Source organism: Heptranchias perlo, chromosome 37 (genome assembly GCF_035084215.1).
Source record: "Heptranchias perlo isolate sHepPer1 chromosome 37, sHepPer1.hap1, whole genome shotgun sequence".
In the NCBI taxonomy this organism is placed as follows: domain Eukaryota; kingdom Metazoa; phylum Chordata; class Chondrichthyes; order Hexanchiformes; family Hexanchidae; genus Heptranchias; species Heptranchias perlo.
Genome location: NC_090361.1, coordinates 11,025,701 through 11,041,319, shown reverse-complemented (window position 1 = coordinate 11,041,319; position 15,619 = coordinate 11,025,701). Strand labels below are relative to the sequence as shown.

General features: G+C 42.7%; 1 protein-coding gene across 1 annotated transcript in view; it reads left to right on the top strand.

Moving 5' to 3' along the window:
- Positions 1-2,920: 2,920 nt before the first annotated feature.
- Positions 2,921-15,619, top strand: part of LOC137304506 (A-kinase anchor protein 8-like) — a 32,041-nt gene continuing 19,342 nt past the window's right edge. The window contains exons 1-4 of the mRNA XM_067973135.1: positions 2,921-3,008; positions 7,217-7,261; positions 12,358-12,562; positions 15,125-15,605. Of these exons, the coding sequence (XP_067829236.1) occupies positions 2,990-3,008; positions 7,217-7,261; positions 12,358-12,562; positions 15,125-15,605 (750 nt within the window). The 5' untranslated portion in view covers positions 2,921-2,989. The remainder of the gene's footprint in view (positions 3,009-7,216; positions 7,262-12,357; positions 12,563-15,124; positions 15,606-15,619) is intronic.

The following is a 15,619-nucleotide window of genomic DNA, read 5'->3' as shown; positions in this document are numbered from 1 at the left end:
GGGCCCGCGCGATTGCGTGGGTCACGTGGGGCGCGCACTCGTCACGTGTCCGCGCCAACACACACGCGCTCCCGCCCCCTCCCTCTCCCTCTCCCTCTCCAATGAGGTGCAGAACGTGGTACCACTTGCCTTTTTAATTGAAATAAATTTATTAACAATCTGTTATCGCCTGGGAAACACTTTTTTTTGTTTTATACACTTACATTAGCAGAGAAAGGGGGGGGGGATCAACTTAAATGCTTTTCACTTGATTGACAATTTGTATACTAATAGAAATGAGGTATCCTATCGTCTGGGGGAGTGAATGGTACTGAGCCCCAGAAAGTAGCAAGATCCAAAGTATGCTTCCAGCTCGATTCATGTAAATGCAGCCGAAAAAAAGAAGCCATGTGGACCACCACGTGTGCAAGTATCTATTAAATTATGATATACAATATCCAGGTTAGAGGCTAATTGTCACACCTCACTTGAGGTCAGATAACTCTGTATACAGGACTGAACCTGGGATCTTCTGGTTTGTGTGCACTGTCATTGGGGAAACCTCATGCTAATCTTTGATCTACTCCTCCAGTGTCTCCCTGATTAAAATTAAATATCCCCATTACGTTAATTTTACCCTAACCGAACCGTCCAACATTTGCTACTCATGGAATAGCAGTACCATATTTAAAGGGAAACGGTTTTCCAAGCTGATGGATTGGCTAAGAAAGTAAAAGGGCAATGTGTTTAACAAAAAATTGTCCACTCAATAAATGAGAAGATATTGACACAATTTGTGGAAAACATGACAATATTGTTATGAAATTGACACTTGATTGTCTCCTTTCAACAAAATGGTGCCCCTTTAAAATAGCATAAAATGCATTTATTTAAAATTTGCATTTGTCCCTTGGATACCATACATCAATCTTACATTGTTATATGCATATTGTACAAATTCCATGGTGCTGCGTAATAGTGAGTGATCTTTGCAGCATGATATGACTTGGATCAACGGAGGGAAAAAGTGGGAGCATTAAGATATATTGCTATGCCATTTCACTGACCATCAGGTTGCTCGCTTCCTCGCTCTATGACCTGTTACTTGCTTGCCTGCTTACGGGCTTCTATGTTTTTTAATTTTAAGCTAAAAATATAGCTTTTGAGCTGCACCTTCTGAAACCCCTCTGCCTCTCCACCTCCCTCTCCTCCTTTAAGACCCTCCTTAGAACCAACCTTTTTTTTTTGGACTCTCCTAATATCTCCTTTGTTGTCTTGGCATCTATTTTTTTGATTCTGTGATGCTTTTCCTGCGTTAAAGGCATTATATCATTGCAAACTGTTTTGTTGTTGCTGTTGCATACTATCTTATAAACGCCCATGACAATTTCTCCCTCCCCCTCCTCTTCTTAAGGCAGTAACTTATGGTCGGATATGCTTCCATGGACGTTTTTTGTGTCTCAGAGTGAGACATTAAATCAAGGCCCCATCTGCCCTTTCAGGTGGAGATAAAAGATCCCATGGCATTATTTCGAAGAGGAGCAGAGGAGATTCTCCCCGGTGTCCTGGCCAATATTTATCCCTCAACCAACATCACTAAAGCAGATTGTGTGGTCATTTTCACATTGCTGTTTGTGGGCGCTTGCTGTGTGCAAATTGGCTGCCGCATTTCCTAAATTACAATAGTGACTACACTTCAAAAGTATTTATTTGGCTGCAAAGCGCTTTGGGACACTCTGAGCTTGTGAACGATGCTATATAAATGCAAGTCTTTCTTTTTTTTCTATGTCCAAAGAGGTATTCTTTAGAGAATTACATAAAAATGACAATATGAAAAGAGGCATTTGGCCCAACCAGGCTCTGTTGGTGTTTATCTACGTGAGCAGACATCCCAATGCCACGTGTCCACCATGTTGCCATATCTCTTTTATAATGTTTGTGTCCCAGCAAATACTAAGCCCAATTATCACTAGTTCCCAATCACCCAGTTGATTTAACAAAAGCCAAGAATTGAACTTGGGACCTGCCTGCTGTGTTTGAGTTCAGGACTACTAAACCGATCACAGTTAGTCAGTGTCGTCTTGGGAGCCAATGGAAAGGTTGTAACTTTTTTTGGTTCAGGCCCCCCTTTTATAAGTGTGTGTGGGGGGGGGGGCGGTAAGGGTGTAACTTCATATATTTAAAAACAACACATTTAGAATCAAAATAAATAAAACAAGGTCAAATAATAATTTCATTCTCCTGATCGGGGATGCACTCCAGTCCTTGCGGTGCCCACCAATCACGGAAATCTTTGTAGCCATTGCACATATGCAAAGTTACAATTAATAAATACATCTAATAAACCATGGACCATACAGATCTGCTCCATGAACAACAAACTAACAACAGTAGCTGCACTTTTCCCCCCAGATACCTGAACATAAGTTGCTATGGAAACCGATTTCTCCTCTTTTATGTGCAACCCATAATAATAACCCAAATCAACTAAAGTGCACCCGTTTTAGAGGACCACAAACAATAATCACCCAAAAAGATAAAGAAAACTTATCAAATTAAATCATAATATTATTCCTGACGTCGACTACTCTTTTAATTCAGGTCCCCTTTTTTTGAAAGGGGGGGGGGTTAAGTAGTAACTTGAATTTTTAAAAATAATTTTTTAAAACCCACAAATCAGACCCAAAGAAAAAAACAAATAAACGAGGTCAAAAAATAATCTAATTCCCCCGATGGAGGATGCACTCCGGTCCCCGCAGTGCCCATCGTTCGTGGAAGGGTAGTTGCACTTTTAAGCGAACGAACGTAGCAACTTTCAGCTCGCATCTTATTATGCAAATTAACAGCAAGACGTAATCTGATTGACGGTTTCGTGCTACCAATCAGAGATCGGTTGCTGCCCTGAGTCGGCTCACAGAACACACCAATCAGCGGCGGTGGGCGGTTCTTCCGGAGCTAGAAAATTCTGCAGGAGCGGGGCAAGGGCTTTTTTGAATTCAACGAAATCAAAATGGATTCTTGGTACTCGGGTAAGCGTTAAAACGGTTTTCTCTAACTTTTTAAAACGGTTCTCATTCTGTTTACAGAGACGTCTTTAATAAGTTCCGCTTTTAAGGGGGAAAGAGTTATTTTTGTGCGTGTAGGAAAACAAAAATGATTTTAATTTCCGCCTCAGGCGCGTCATGCTAATGTGAAGCCAACCTAACGTGTTGGTATTAGTTGTCCAACCCACGAATTCCCTGATTGGCTGGAGGCCCGCTCGTGTCGTGAATGCTCCTGCACGATTGGTTGAATGGGGTGTCAATCAATACTACTACGTTAGGTTGCTTCAACGCTTTTGGGGTTATGTCGTATTTTTTTTTAAAACGACTTGGCTTTTATTCCGTTTTCTTTTTAAAAAGGTCGTGTATCGAAATATTTAGCTCCTACATTTTTTTTAATAGGTAGGAACAGTTATTCGATCTTGAAGTAAATCGTTCACGATCAGTGTTCGCATGGGCGGTTTAAGTATTTCGATTCTAAATCATTTCTTTTATTCGCCTATAATTTATTTTGGCGATGTGTGTCTTGTTTTTTTTTGAAAAGAAAGTTCGTTTCCCGATGCTCGATGAATGTTTCGAGGCCTAGGCTGGAGGATTTTAAAATTTCTCAAGACGCTACAAAATGGCGGCACCTAATCAGCGTGGATTGTTCCAGTAGCGCGCGCGCCCCGCGCCGTGTGCGCGGGCGCGCTCTGGTCAAAAAGTGACTCATGCGCGCGCCCGCGTCCAAGCCGTGCATATTGGGGATAAAACTGGGACAAAAATCTAGTGGCGTGACTTTCTGAAACATGCACTGGAAATTCACATAGGCAGTTGACATTTGTCTTTCCTGATCAACTATTCTAATCGTACTCCCTCCTCAACACGTTTGCCTTTACATGTGCATTTTATCTAACCTAGGTATTCTTTTAGATTGTAAGAACATTTTGCTAAACTGGGTAGATAGCCTGTAGCACTGAAGGTTGCAGGTGCTCCGGGAAAGATGTGCACGAATTATATATTCTAAAAATAAAATCTTGATGTTGTAGTAGGCTGCTGTCACGTTTGTAGGGCTATTTTTTACATTACCTTGGCTCCCAATGCAGTCTTGCTCTTCCACAAGATTTAGCAACCGAGGGTATTAGGATACATTGAGTTTCAATGCTGCAGGCTTTAGAAATATGGCAAAGATGGCTGCTTGATGCTTAAGTGTTGCCTTTGTTTTTTAAAGGGGTATTATTTTATATTGGCGAGCTCCTCTCGGTCAGGGGGTTAAATTATACTGTTTGAGAAAACATCGAGGACAAATCCCTGATCTGTCTTTGAAGATCTTGGCTAGGAGGGTCCATGACCACAGTTGTGCTCCAGTTGGTTTGTGTTCCTGATTAGAATAGGGAAGACTGGCTAGGATTCCTTTTTTAATATGAATATGGATTCTGGCTCAACAGAGTGAGCATTGATTTCATGCTCTCCATGGACCATTGTTGAATGGTCTACTGGTACTTGATATTCAGATTCAGTTGGGGCTTCTCCTTGAGCTGTATCCAGCATATGTTGTTGCCTTCAGTAGAGGTAAGGCAAGAAGAAATCTGATGGGGAGGGATAGAGGGGAAAAAAATATGAAACAGCATTTGTTACCGGTACATAGAAGATGATCATTTTACTTGGTAAGAACACAAAGTATTTAAGATCTGTGTACATCTTTATATATGATTTAAAACTATAGGAAAAGTAACTTTCCCTGATGGCTGAGAGTAAATGCAATGTCTCCGTCTTTGCCACTGGAATCCTAATCTATGCCTTCATCACCTTGAAGCTAGACATCTCGCCTGCACGAAGGTTTGCATCCCTATTGCCTTTCCCTTGCCCAGCTCCACTAGTTGCTTGTGTCCCAGACAGGTGATGTTACGATTCTTGTCCTCTCCTTTATGTCCCTCCTTAGCCTTATCTCTCTGTCTCCATGACCTCCAACTGCATTTTTTTAATTCACTCATGGGATGTGGGCATCGCTAGCAAGGCCAGCATTTATTGTCCATCCCTAATTGCCCTCGAGAAGGTGATAGTGAGCCACCTTCTTGAACCGCTGTAGTCCGTGGTGAAGGTACTCCCACAGTGCTGTTAGGTAGGGAGTTCCAGGATTTTGACCCAGCCACGATGAAGGAACGGTGATATATTTCCAAATCAGGATCGTGTGTGACTCGGAGGGGAACATGCAAATGGTGGTGTTCCCGTGCATCTGCTGCCCTTGTCCATCTAGGTGGTAGAAGTCGCGGGTTTGGGAGGCGCTGTCGAAGAAGCCTTGGTGAATCACTGCAGTGCATCTTATAGATGGTGCACACTGCAGCCACGGTGCACCGATGGTGGATGGGATGCCAATCAAGCGGACAGCTTTGTCCTGGATGATGTTGAGCCTCTTGAGTGTTGTTGGAGCTGCACTCATCCAGGCAAGTGGAGAGTATTCCATCACACTTCTGACTTGTGCCTTGTAGATGTTGGAAAGGCTTTGGGGAGTCAGGAGGTGAGTCACTCGCCACAGAATACCCAGCCTCTGACCTGCTCTTGTAGCTAGTGTTTATGTGGCTGGTCCAGTTAAATTTCCAGTTAATGGTGACCCCCAGGATGTTGATAGTGGAGGATTTGGCGATGGTAATGCCGTTGAATGTCATGGGGAGGTGATTAGACTCTCTTGATTGGAGATGCTCATTGTCTGGCATGAATGTGACTTGCCACTTATCAGCCCAAGCTTGGATGTTGTCCCGGTCTTGCTGCATGTGGGCACGGACTGCTTCATTATCTAAGTGGTTGCGAATAGAACTGAACCCTTTGCAATCATCAGCGAACATCCCCACTTCTGACCTTATGAAGGAGGGAAGGTCATTGATGAAGCAGCAGTAGATGGTTGGGCCAAGGACACTGCCCCGAGGAATTCCTGCAGCGATGTCCTGGGGCCTGAGATGATTGGCCTCCAACAGCCACTACCACCTTGCTTTGTGCTAGGTATGACTCTAGCCACTCTAGCATGCCCTTATGTGCATCCTCTGCTCCTGACACTGCATTACTACTCTCTCTTATAATTATCTTCAGGTTCCTGCGTAAATTCATCTCATGGTCTTCTAAATGACCCTGCTCTTTTGAGCTTGCGCCTCTTCCATTCCTTCTTGAAAGGGCTTGACAGGGTGGATGCTGAGAGGCTGTTTCCCCTGGCTGGAGAGTCTAGAACTAGGGGGCGTAGTCTCAGGATAAGGGGTCAGCCATTTAGGACTGAGATGAGGAGGAATTTCTTGAGTTGTGAATCGTTGGAATTCTCCATTCCAGAGGGCTGTGGATGCTCAGTCGTTGAGTATATTCAAGGCTGAGATCGATAGATTTTTGGACTCCATGGGATTATGGGGATCGGGCAAGAAAGTGGAGTTGAGATAAAAGATCAGCCATGATCTTATTGAATGGCAGAGTGGGCTCAAGGGGCCGTATGACAATAACTAGGAATGGAGGAAAAATTGGAGATGTGCCTGAAGGTATAGCTGAAGATGGGGAGAAAATTAGCATGGCAGTGGGGGTTAGGAAGAGAACTTCAGAGTAATGACTGAAGGCACCGATAGTGGAGCAGAAGGGAAAAGGCTTTGAAATCAAGCTGGGTGAATGGAAGCCAGTGGCAGTCAGTTGAGTTCTGGGATTAATTTTTTATAGCCTTAACACATTTTTTTAATTTGAAAAGCGGATTCCTTAGAACCTGCAAAAGATTGGCTTCAGTGGGTTGTTATAAAATAGTTTTTATGGGTGCTGGCAGAGCCTCGATTGCATTTACAGGGTGAGCCTCTTCCCTGACATCAATACTTTCTAGCAGATGCCACTGGAAAGCTGTCAGGAAATTTAGCTGAATTGTTCCTTCCTTTCATCTGAGGTACTGAACTCCATTGTAATAGCCTTGGGTCCATTCAGCTAACTTGGGATAGACCAATAATCGAACAAATCTCTTGACTATATGATTCAGTACTAATACATGTGTATTTAACAGCTGAGCCAGCAGAGAAGTTCAAATCTATTTAGAGTTGATCGTAGGCAACTTTTTGGGTTTCAGTAATAACTGTTCCCTGGTGGAAACGTATTCTAATTGTGCCATTGCTTGTATGTATTGTATAATAAATGAAGTTAACAGTAGTGAGAAATACTGACTAGATAGATGCTATTTAAATGCTCTTGGTTGTGTTTTATTGCAGGCTATGGCGGTGATTCTTGGAACACTGGAGCCACCAATTCTCAAGGTAAGATTTTCCTTTGGTTTCTTGGTTGTGTATCTCCTAATCTCAATATATTTAAAAATGGGAATATCACACTTCTCTACTAATGCAAAAAGAAATTAAATGCTAGTTGCTTTTGAGTTCTAACTAGCAATTGATGAACTGATACCACTCTGCAAAGTTCCCTGAGCAAACAATTAAACTCAGTGATATGAATCTTTGCTCCACTCAAGACGTTTGTGTTTGAGGGACACTGTTCCATCTTAGCATGGTAAAATGCTCATCAGATGTGGCTGAGCAATGCTATGGGAGGTGTGTGTGTCTGCGTGTGCATGTGCATCTCCGTTTAATGTACGACCAGCACACTTTGTTACAGATGCAAAGCAATCTTTTTTTAATAAAGAATTGTTCAAGAAATCATATTGTGCTGTTGCTAACTTGGAGGAAACAATTCCATCTGACTGACCTTAGAATATGCCCAAGATGTAGTGAATGCAAGTTGATCTCATGCGGTATACTTAATCCTTGTGGCCTAAAGGGACAAGTCACAAGTTGCACCCTGTCTACAGAATATGATTCTCATTACATGAAATAATGATTCTTTCCTACTAAAACAATGCTAACTCACTAGGGATCAATGTCTCAACAAGATTATGCAGAGTCATGGACTCTTCCAGACCAAGAATGTTAATTTGTTGAGCTAGCTGTTCTCAGCTGGGTGACAGTGGGAGGCCCTCCCAACTTGCCTCAGTGACCCTGGGTTACAGAGTGAAAAAATGATCAAGGATTCTACTCCTCCTCATTTTGTGATGGCTGATGGGTGTCTTTGTGGCTGTTGGGTGAGGCCAGGATCCAGCTTTTCTGTGATTTCATCCTTTGCACAGTTGTATAGCGTACTGTTACCTGGGCATGTTTCCTTTCATTGTGTTATGTCATATAATATCTTCAATTATGTAAATTTGATATTTACATAATTTAAGGGCTCATTGAACAGTTTTCACTAGTAGGTTTCCTTTGATGTATTGAAACCTCTCCTGCAGGTGCTGACCTCTGGTGGGGCATGGTTCCATGCACTCTTCCAGGTACTCACCCTATTCTTCATGTGAGGGCACCACAGCAGAGCCCAGTCCTGATTGCACCCAATGTCCACATGTACCTTTTTAGGATTTCAATACTACTTGTGCTCAGCATGAAGAGACCGTTTCAGAGGCATGCCCCTGATTTAATGAACTGATACGTCACAGTTTGCATGTATTAAGCTCGGAGGTAGTGTGACCGCCATAACCTCAACACTGATTCTCTTTGAGACACTGGCAGATAACGCTCTTGACAGACTCTATATCTGTGAAGTAAAGCTTAGAAGTAAAATCAGATTCTCACTATTTCCACCATAAGTCAGCTGTCTGGTGTGTGTAAGTTCACTCCAGAGCCTAGTTATGGGTCAACAGTTATACCCAAACTGTTGTTTTGAAGCCAGAACTAAAATATTTTTTATATTTTTGTCTTTCCCTATTGAATACAGCTATCCTACACAGTAAGGTCCTACCCCATTCAGGACAAAGCCAAGCTGGTAACATCTTTTTACAGGACCCTGTGTTGTGATAGACAGTCGTAGATGATTGGTTGTGTTTCCTGCAGCCAGATAAGCATTGTTAAGACATTCTTTCATTTGTGTGACTTGGTTATTAATGATGCTTTATTTGGAGTTGATTCTTTTCCTCTTAAATTACCCCCCCCCCTTCCCCTTTTTTAAAACAAAAAGTGACAACATGCTTGGCAAAGTGTCCAATCTTTTGGAGCTGGAGGCATAAAGCAATACATGTCAAAACCAATGAGTGGGCCACATTTTATTCTGTAGAAGTGCATTCTACTATAAACAAGAGTCTTCCCCCCCGCCCCCAAGCTTACACTTTCCTCACCCCCAATCCCAAAAGCTTGGAAACCTCGGCGCTTTAAACTTCCCAGGACTGCCAAAGGCTACTCTTCAACTAGCAGGCAGCCTTTTCCACTCTTGCAGTTCCTAGAAGTTTAATGAACTATAGTTAAAGTTGGCAGTCTAGCAAAGGAAACAGAAACCAATGGGGGCTTTTGAGACTTCATTTGGCCTGGGTGTCTCTTGCAGATTTTCTATATATCTGACTAGCATTTTGTGCTTCTTTCCCCTCCCTTCGCTCCATGCCTTCAGCCGTCTAGATCCAGTGTTCTGGAATTCCCTCCCTAAACCTAAAGCTCTCCATCTCCCACTTTTAAGGCCATAGAACCATAGAAAAGATACAGCACAGAAGGGGGCCATTCAGCCCATCGTGTCCGTGCCGGCTCCAAGAACAACCAGGTGCCCATTCTAATCCCACCTTCCAGCACCTGGTCCGTAGCCCTACAGCTTACAGCACTTTAGGTGCAGGTCCAGATACTTCGAGAGTTGAGGGTCCCTGCCTCTACCACCAATTCGTGCAGCGAATTCCATACACCCACCACCCTCTGGGTTTTAAAAAAATGTTTTTCCTCATGTCCTCTCTAATCCTTCCGCCAATCAGCTTAAATCTATGTCCTCTAGTTCTTGAATTCTCCGCTAGGGGAAACAGGTACTTCCTGCCTACTCTATCTGGGGCCCCTCATAATTTTGTACACCTCAATCAAGTCTCCCCTCAGCTCCAAGGAAAACAACCCCAGCCTATCCAATTTCTCCTCGCAGCTGCAATTTTCAAGCCCTGGCAACATTCTTGTAAATCTTCTCTGCACTCCCTCTGGAGCAATTACGTCCCTCCTGTAATGTGGTGACCAGAACTGCGCACAGTACTCCAGCTGTGGCCTTACCAGTGTTTTATACAGTTCCATCATTACAGCCCTGCTTTTGTATTCTATACCTCTCCTAATAACGGAGAGCATTCCGTATGCCTTCTTCACAACCTTATCTACCTGTACTGCCACCATCAGAGACCTGTGCACATGCACTCCAAGGTCTTCCACTTCCTCTACCCCTCTCAATATATTCCTGTTTACTGTGTATTCCCTTTTACTGTTTGCCCTCCCTAAGTGCATTACCTCACACTTCTCCGGGTTGAACTCCATTTGCCACTTTTCCGCCCACTCCACCAACCCATTGATAAGTTCTTGGAGTCTACAGCTATCTTCTTCACTATCAACTACACGGCCAATTTTTGTGTCGTCTGCAAATTTGCCAATCATGCTCCCTACGTTCAAGTCCAAATCATTAATATATACCACAAACAGCAAGGGACCCAACACGACCCCTGTGGTACACCACTGGAAACAGATTTCCATTCGCAAATACATCCATCGACTTTTACCCTTTGTTTCCTGTTACTGAGCCAAATTTGGATCCAATTCACCACATTTCCCTGTATCCAATGGGCTTCTACCTTTCTGACCAGTCTGCCATGTGGGACCTTGTCAAATGCCTTACTAAAATCCATGTAGACAACATCCACTGCACTACCCTCATCGATCCTCCTCGTCACTTCCTCAAAGAATTCAATCAGATTTATAAGGCATGACCTTCCCTGAACAAATCCATGCTGACTATCCCTGATTAAACCATGCCTTTCCACGTGACAGTTTATCCTATCTCTCAGTATTGATTCTAATAGTTTGCCCACCACCGAAGTAAAACTGACCGGCCTATAATTGTCTGGCCTTTCCCTCGAACCTTTAAAATCTCCTCCTTTAAAATCTATCCCTTTGACCAAGCTCTTGGTCAGCCCTCCTAATACCTTCATCTTTGTCTCGGTGACCGCTGTTGTCTGATTAAGCCTTTGTCAAGCACTGTCGAGCATTTTTCTACATTATATAAATGCCAGTTGTATTTACTGGCTAGTCTGTTTTCAGCCAGCAGTAAATAAATTGCTGTGACTGCTGCCACAAGTTTCCATAAATAAAAACGTTGTGTTGAAATGAAATGAAACCATTCTTTGGCTCTGCACTGTGACAGACCAATCATCTCAGCCCCAGGACATTGCTGCAGGAGTTCCTCAGGGCAGTGTCCTCGGCCCAACTTTCTTCAGCTGCTTCATCAATAATCTTCCCACCATCATAAGGTCAGAAATGGGGATGTTTGCTGATGATTGCACAGTGTCCAGTTCCTTTCACAACCCCTCAGATAATGAAGCAGTCCATGCCTGCATGCAGCATGAGCGGACAACATCTAGGCTTGGGCTGATAAGTGGCAAGTAACATTCACGCTTGGCCAGTAACATTCACGCTAGACAAGTGTCAGGCAATGACCATCTCCAACAAGAGAGAGTCTAACCACCTCCCCTTGACATTCAATGGCATTACCACTGCCGAATGCCCCACCATCAACATCCTGGGTGTCACCATTGGCAAGAAACTTAACTGGACCAGCCACATAAATACTGTGGCTACAACAGCAGGTCAAAGGCTGGGTATCCTATGGCAAGTGACTCACCTGACTCCCCAAAGCCTTTCCACCATCTACAAGGTACAAGTCAGGAGTGTGATGGATTACTCTCCACTTGCCTGGATGAGTGCAGCTCCAACAACAGTCAAGAACCTCGACACCATCCAGGACAAAGCAGCCTGCTTGACTAGCACCCCATCCACCGCCCTAAATATTCACTCCCATCTCCACGGTGCACCGTGGCTGCAGGACAAGGGCAGCAGGCACATGGGAACAACACCACCTGCACATTGCCCTCCAAGTCCTAATGACGTTCTTTCAAAGAGACTAATTTCATCAGTATTGAATAAGTTTATATTTTCCCACATTTTATTTTTGTTGTGTTGAGACCTAGATGCTTGCAGCTCCAGCTGCTCTTGACCATTGTTTTAAATTTGCCATCATTTAAAGAGGAATCAAATTTATCTCATGCTCTGACCTCACAAAAGTGTGCCATTCTGGGAGTTCAGGAGCCACAGTAATGCAAGTTGTATTAATGGATTTAATGTGTTTACTGTTAATGTATCATGATATCCACACAGTAGGATTAAGTGATAATCCAGTTTAATTCCTGTAAAACGGGTCTATGTCACAAAAGTTGCTTCTGACGCTTGACTTTGGAGGTGTATGTGTACATCTGGGATAGCTTTTAAATCTAGGAGTTATACATCTTTGCTAAAAACAATTCTCCTTTCTCCTTCAGAATATGATGGCTATGATTACAGTTATACCCAGGATACTATACCCAGTTCGGCAACAAATTATGGCTACAATGCTGGCAATAAGACTTGGGAACTCCCCAAAAATACAGCCACAGACACGATCATTGCTAAGATCAACAAGCGCTTGGACATGCTTTCTCAGCTAGAGACTGAAAACCAGGTGCAAGACACTTACCAGGACAACAGGTATTTTCTGGAATGTCGGTGCAAACAGGAAGAGTAATATATGTAAATATCTTTTAAAGGCATTGCACCCAGACAAGAACACATTTCCTCTGTGTATCAGTGTGTTCTTTGATGGAGAGTTTCAATTGTAAAGGTTTAAAAGTAAACATTCAAAATAGTTAATGGCAAACTTTTAAATTCTGGAGAAGTCAAATCTTCTCGACTAGAATAGTTGCTCTGTTTTAAAATCAGCTGTTCATCTATCGTTCAGTCTCTCCCACACTGGTTATCTTTTCAATGGGACTGCTCATTTGACAAATGTGGGTCATTGTCATTGGAGTCTTTCTAAAACTTGCTGTAAATTTTAGGATTTAGTGGAGACATTTAGAGAAGTTTCCTGGAATTCACTTCCAGGAAAAAGAACAGGATTTCACAATCATTTTTTGGGTGATGGTGTCTGACTTAAACAAGCTCCTCTTGACGGTTCCATGCAGTTTTTGAATTGGTAGAATTAAAGTTTGCAGTGAAAATTATTCCAATACGATATGTTTGTTGGTAATATTGATGTTTGTTAAAGCTGACATTTTTTACCAAGTAGATTAATATTTAGATCTCTGTTCTGAGAGAATCCAGTAGCTGAATCAGTAAAATTACTTTTAATTTATTTGCAAAATGATTAAACAGGTTGTCAAAAGGCTTCTGAATTGTAGATCCTTTAAATAGTTGGTAATTACAAAAGTTGCTATCTTTCCAAGCTAATTGCATAGCCCCAATCTCTGGTTAGCATTTTTTGAGAAACTCTAGGTGAAGCAGTGTGATACAGGATACCACTCAAGTTGAAAAGAGTAAAAAGAGGGACAAGTAGCAATTAGGTGAAGCTTGGGTTTTGAAAGTCTGAAGATTGTTTGAGGAATAAAGGTTTGAACAAGTCCTGGTGTCAGGAAACTGAGATGAGGTGATTTCTAAATAGTGTGGATTTTTGTTAGACAAGGGTATTACGGGTTACAGAAGCAAGGCAGGCTGATGGAGTTAAGGTACAGATCAGCTGTGATCTAATTGAATGGCGGAACAGGCTCGAGGGGCTGAATAGCCTCCTGTTTCTATGTGGGGAAGAGACTATAAAATCATTTTGCTGTTGCCGGCACAGTGCAAGCCTGTTACAACGTGCCTTAGGTCTATAGCTCATTGATGCATCTCGTCCAAACACTTCAATTGAATTTTCATCAAATTGAAGTTTTGTAAAACTTGTCAAGATGGACCAATTATCCAAAGGAGAATTTTCAAGCTGTTGATAGGAGTGTTGTCTTGCAGAGTTGCCAACCATCAGTTTTCAGGGACATGACCCCTTTTTTAAACTTGAATTTAACATTTTCTTTTTAGCATTAATCCTAGTTACATGCAGGGTGATAGTTCCCCAGATGAGTACTGTTGACCCAGATTTTAGTACATGTAGCTGCTCCTTATCCCATAGGAGATTTGACTATCAAATTTTAAAATGGGAAATTTGAGTCATTGGCACAGAAAGAGTGGGATGGAGAGAAAACAGTCACCCTAAATGCTTGAAAGGTTGGCAGCTCCTGTGCTGTGCACACCACTCAAGTTTTTTCCTTCCATGTACTGCATGTGCTCAAACACCCTGGTGTATTTACAACCCCATTTACACAATCTGATTAGTTACTGATGCAAAACCAATTTGCTTAGTGCTCTGAACTCCACTGCTTCTTCCCATTGTCTTGGAATTCAGACAGGTAGTCCAATATAACATAAATGATCCATTCAGAGCAAGATGCTACATTTAAAATAGTGAAATTAATTACACTTGAAGATCCCCTTGAAGCTGGATTTGAATTCACTCTAGATTGGCAATGTAAATGGGGCTTTAGCAGGGTATCTGCAGTAATATCTGTACTTGGTGGCATAGAATGTGTAGCATGGTGGAAAAATCCCCATCATTTCTGCTGGCTGTAAGGAAGAGATCTGGTTCTCAAAGGTAATGTGTCCAATATTGTCAGGTAAATGATGTAAACACAAAAGCTTATAAGCCAAACAATTCTGTTTTATGTCATTTTAAGGTTGCCATTGAGTTCATAGCTTCTGTAATTCCATTTCCCCCCCACATATATAAGGTTAACATGGCATACAACTTTAAAATGGCTAAAATCCAAAAACTGGTGGATTTTTCCATTCTGCTGTTTACTATATTGCAACACGCTAATAGATGGCAGTGTGTACACAAGAAGCGTGACCGCACTGCCAAAAAACTATAGAACGTGGTTCATTATAAAGTATGTTGCAGTTTGTTAACCCATGCTGTGAGATTTATCCATTAAACTTTTCAGTGACCCATTTTCTGCTATTGTAATCAGCAGTTTAGTAAATGCAATAGAAGTGTTTTAGAGGCTGGCCATTTCAGCCAGTGCTTGTTTACTTATTGCAAACCACATAGGTTCTGTGATTAGCTAAAATGTCATTAGCTGAAACTATGTTGTTTAGTTTTTTTAGTCTGCTATCACTTCTTGGCAGACTTACATGGTACTTTCCAGCTACTGACCAGATTCCTTACTTGCTGTGCGACTCTTTCAGGTTTACACCTTACGAGTCCTACGACTCCGGGTCTTCACTGAATGACCGTGATCTGTACAGATCTGGCTACGGTTACAGTGAATATGGGGCTGATTATAACGATTCCTATGGAGGTCGCTATGACCACTACGACAGCTCCTACGGGACCCGCAAAGATCAGTTCCAGAACAGAGCACGTGACCCATACGGCCCTACTAACCAGTGGGGCCAGAACTGGTCTAGAGACCGGCCTCCATATAACAGACCCAATCGGAACGACCCCTTCATGTCACCTGCAAGTTCCGGGCGAATGTCTGCACGCTGGAATGAGCTGTCGATGGGAGGCAGGGGCCCCAACGCCGCCACCGCCTCCTCCACCAGGAACCTCCCTTCGCTCTTCTCCCCAAACATTATCCCCATGGACCTGTTCAGAGTTCAGGGATCGGGAAGACCATTAGGAGGTGGCAGACAGCGAAGGAGAGACAGGAATCGAAACAGAGGCGTAAGTACCTTTTT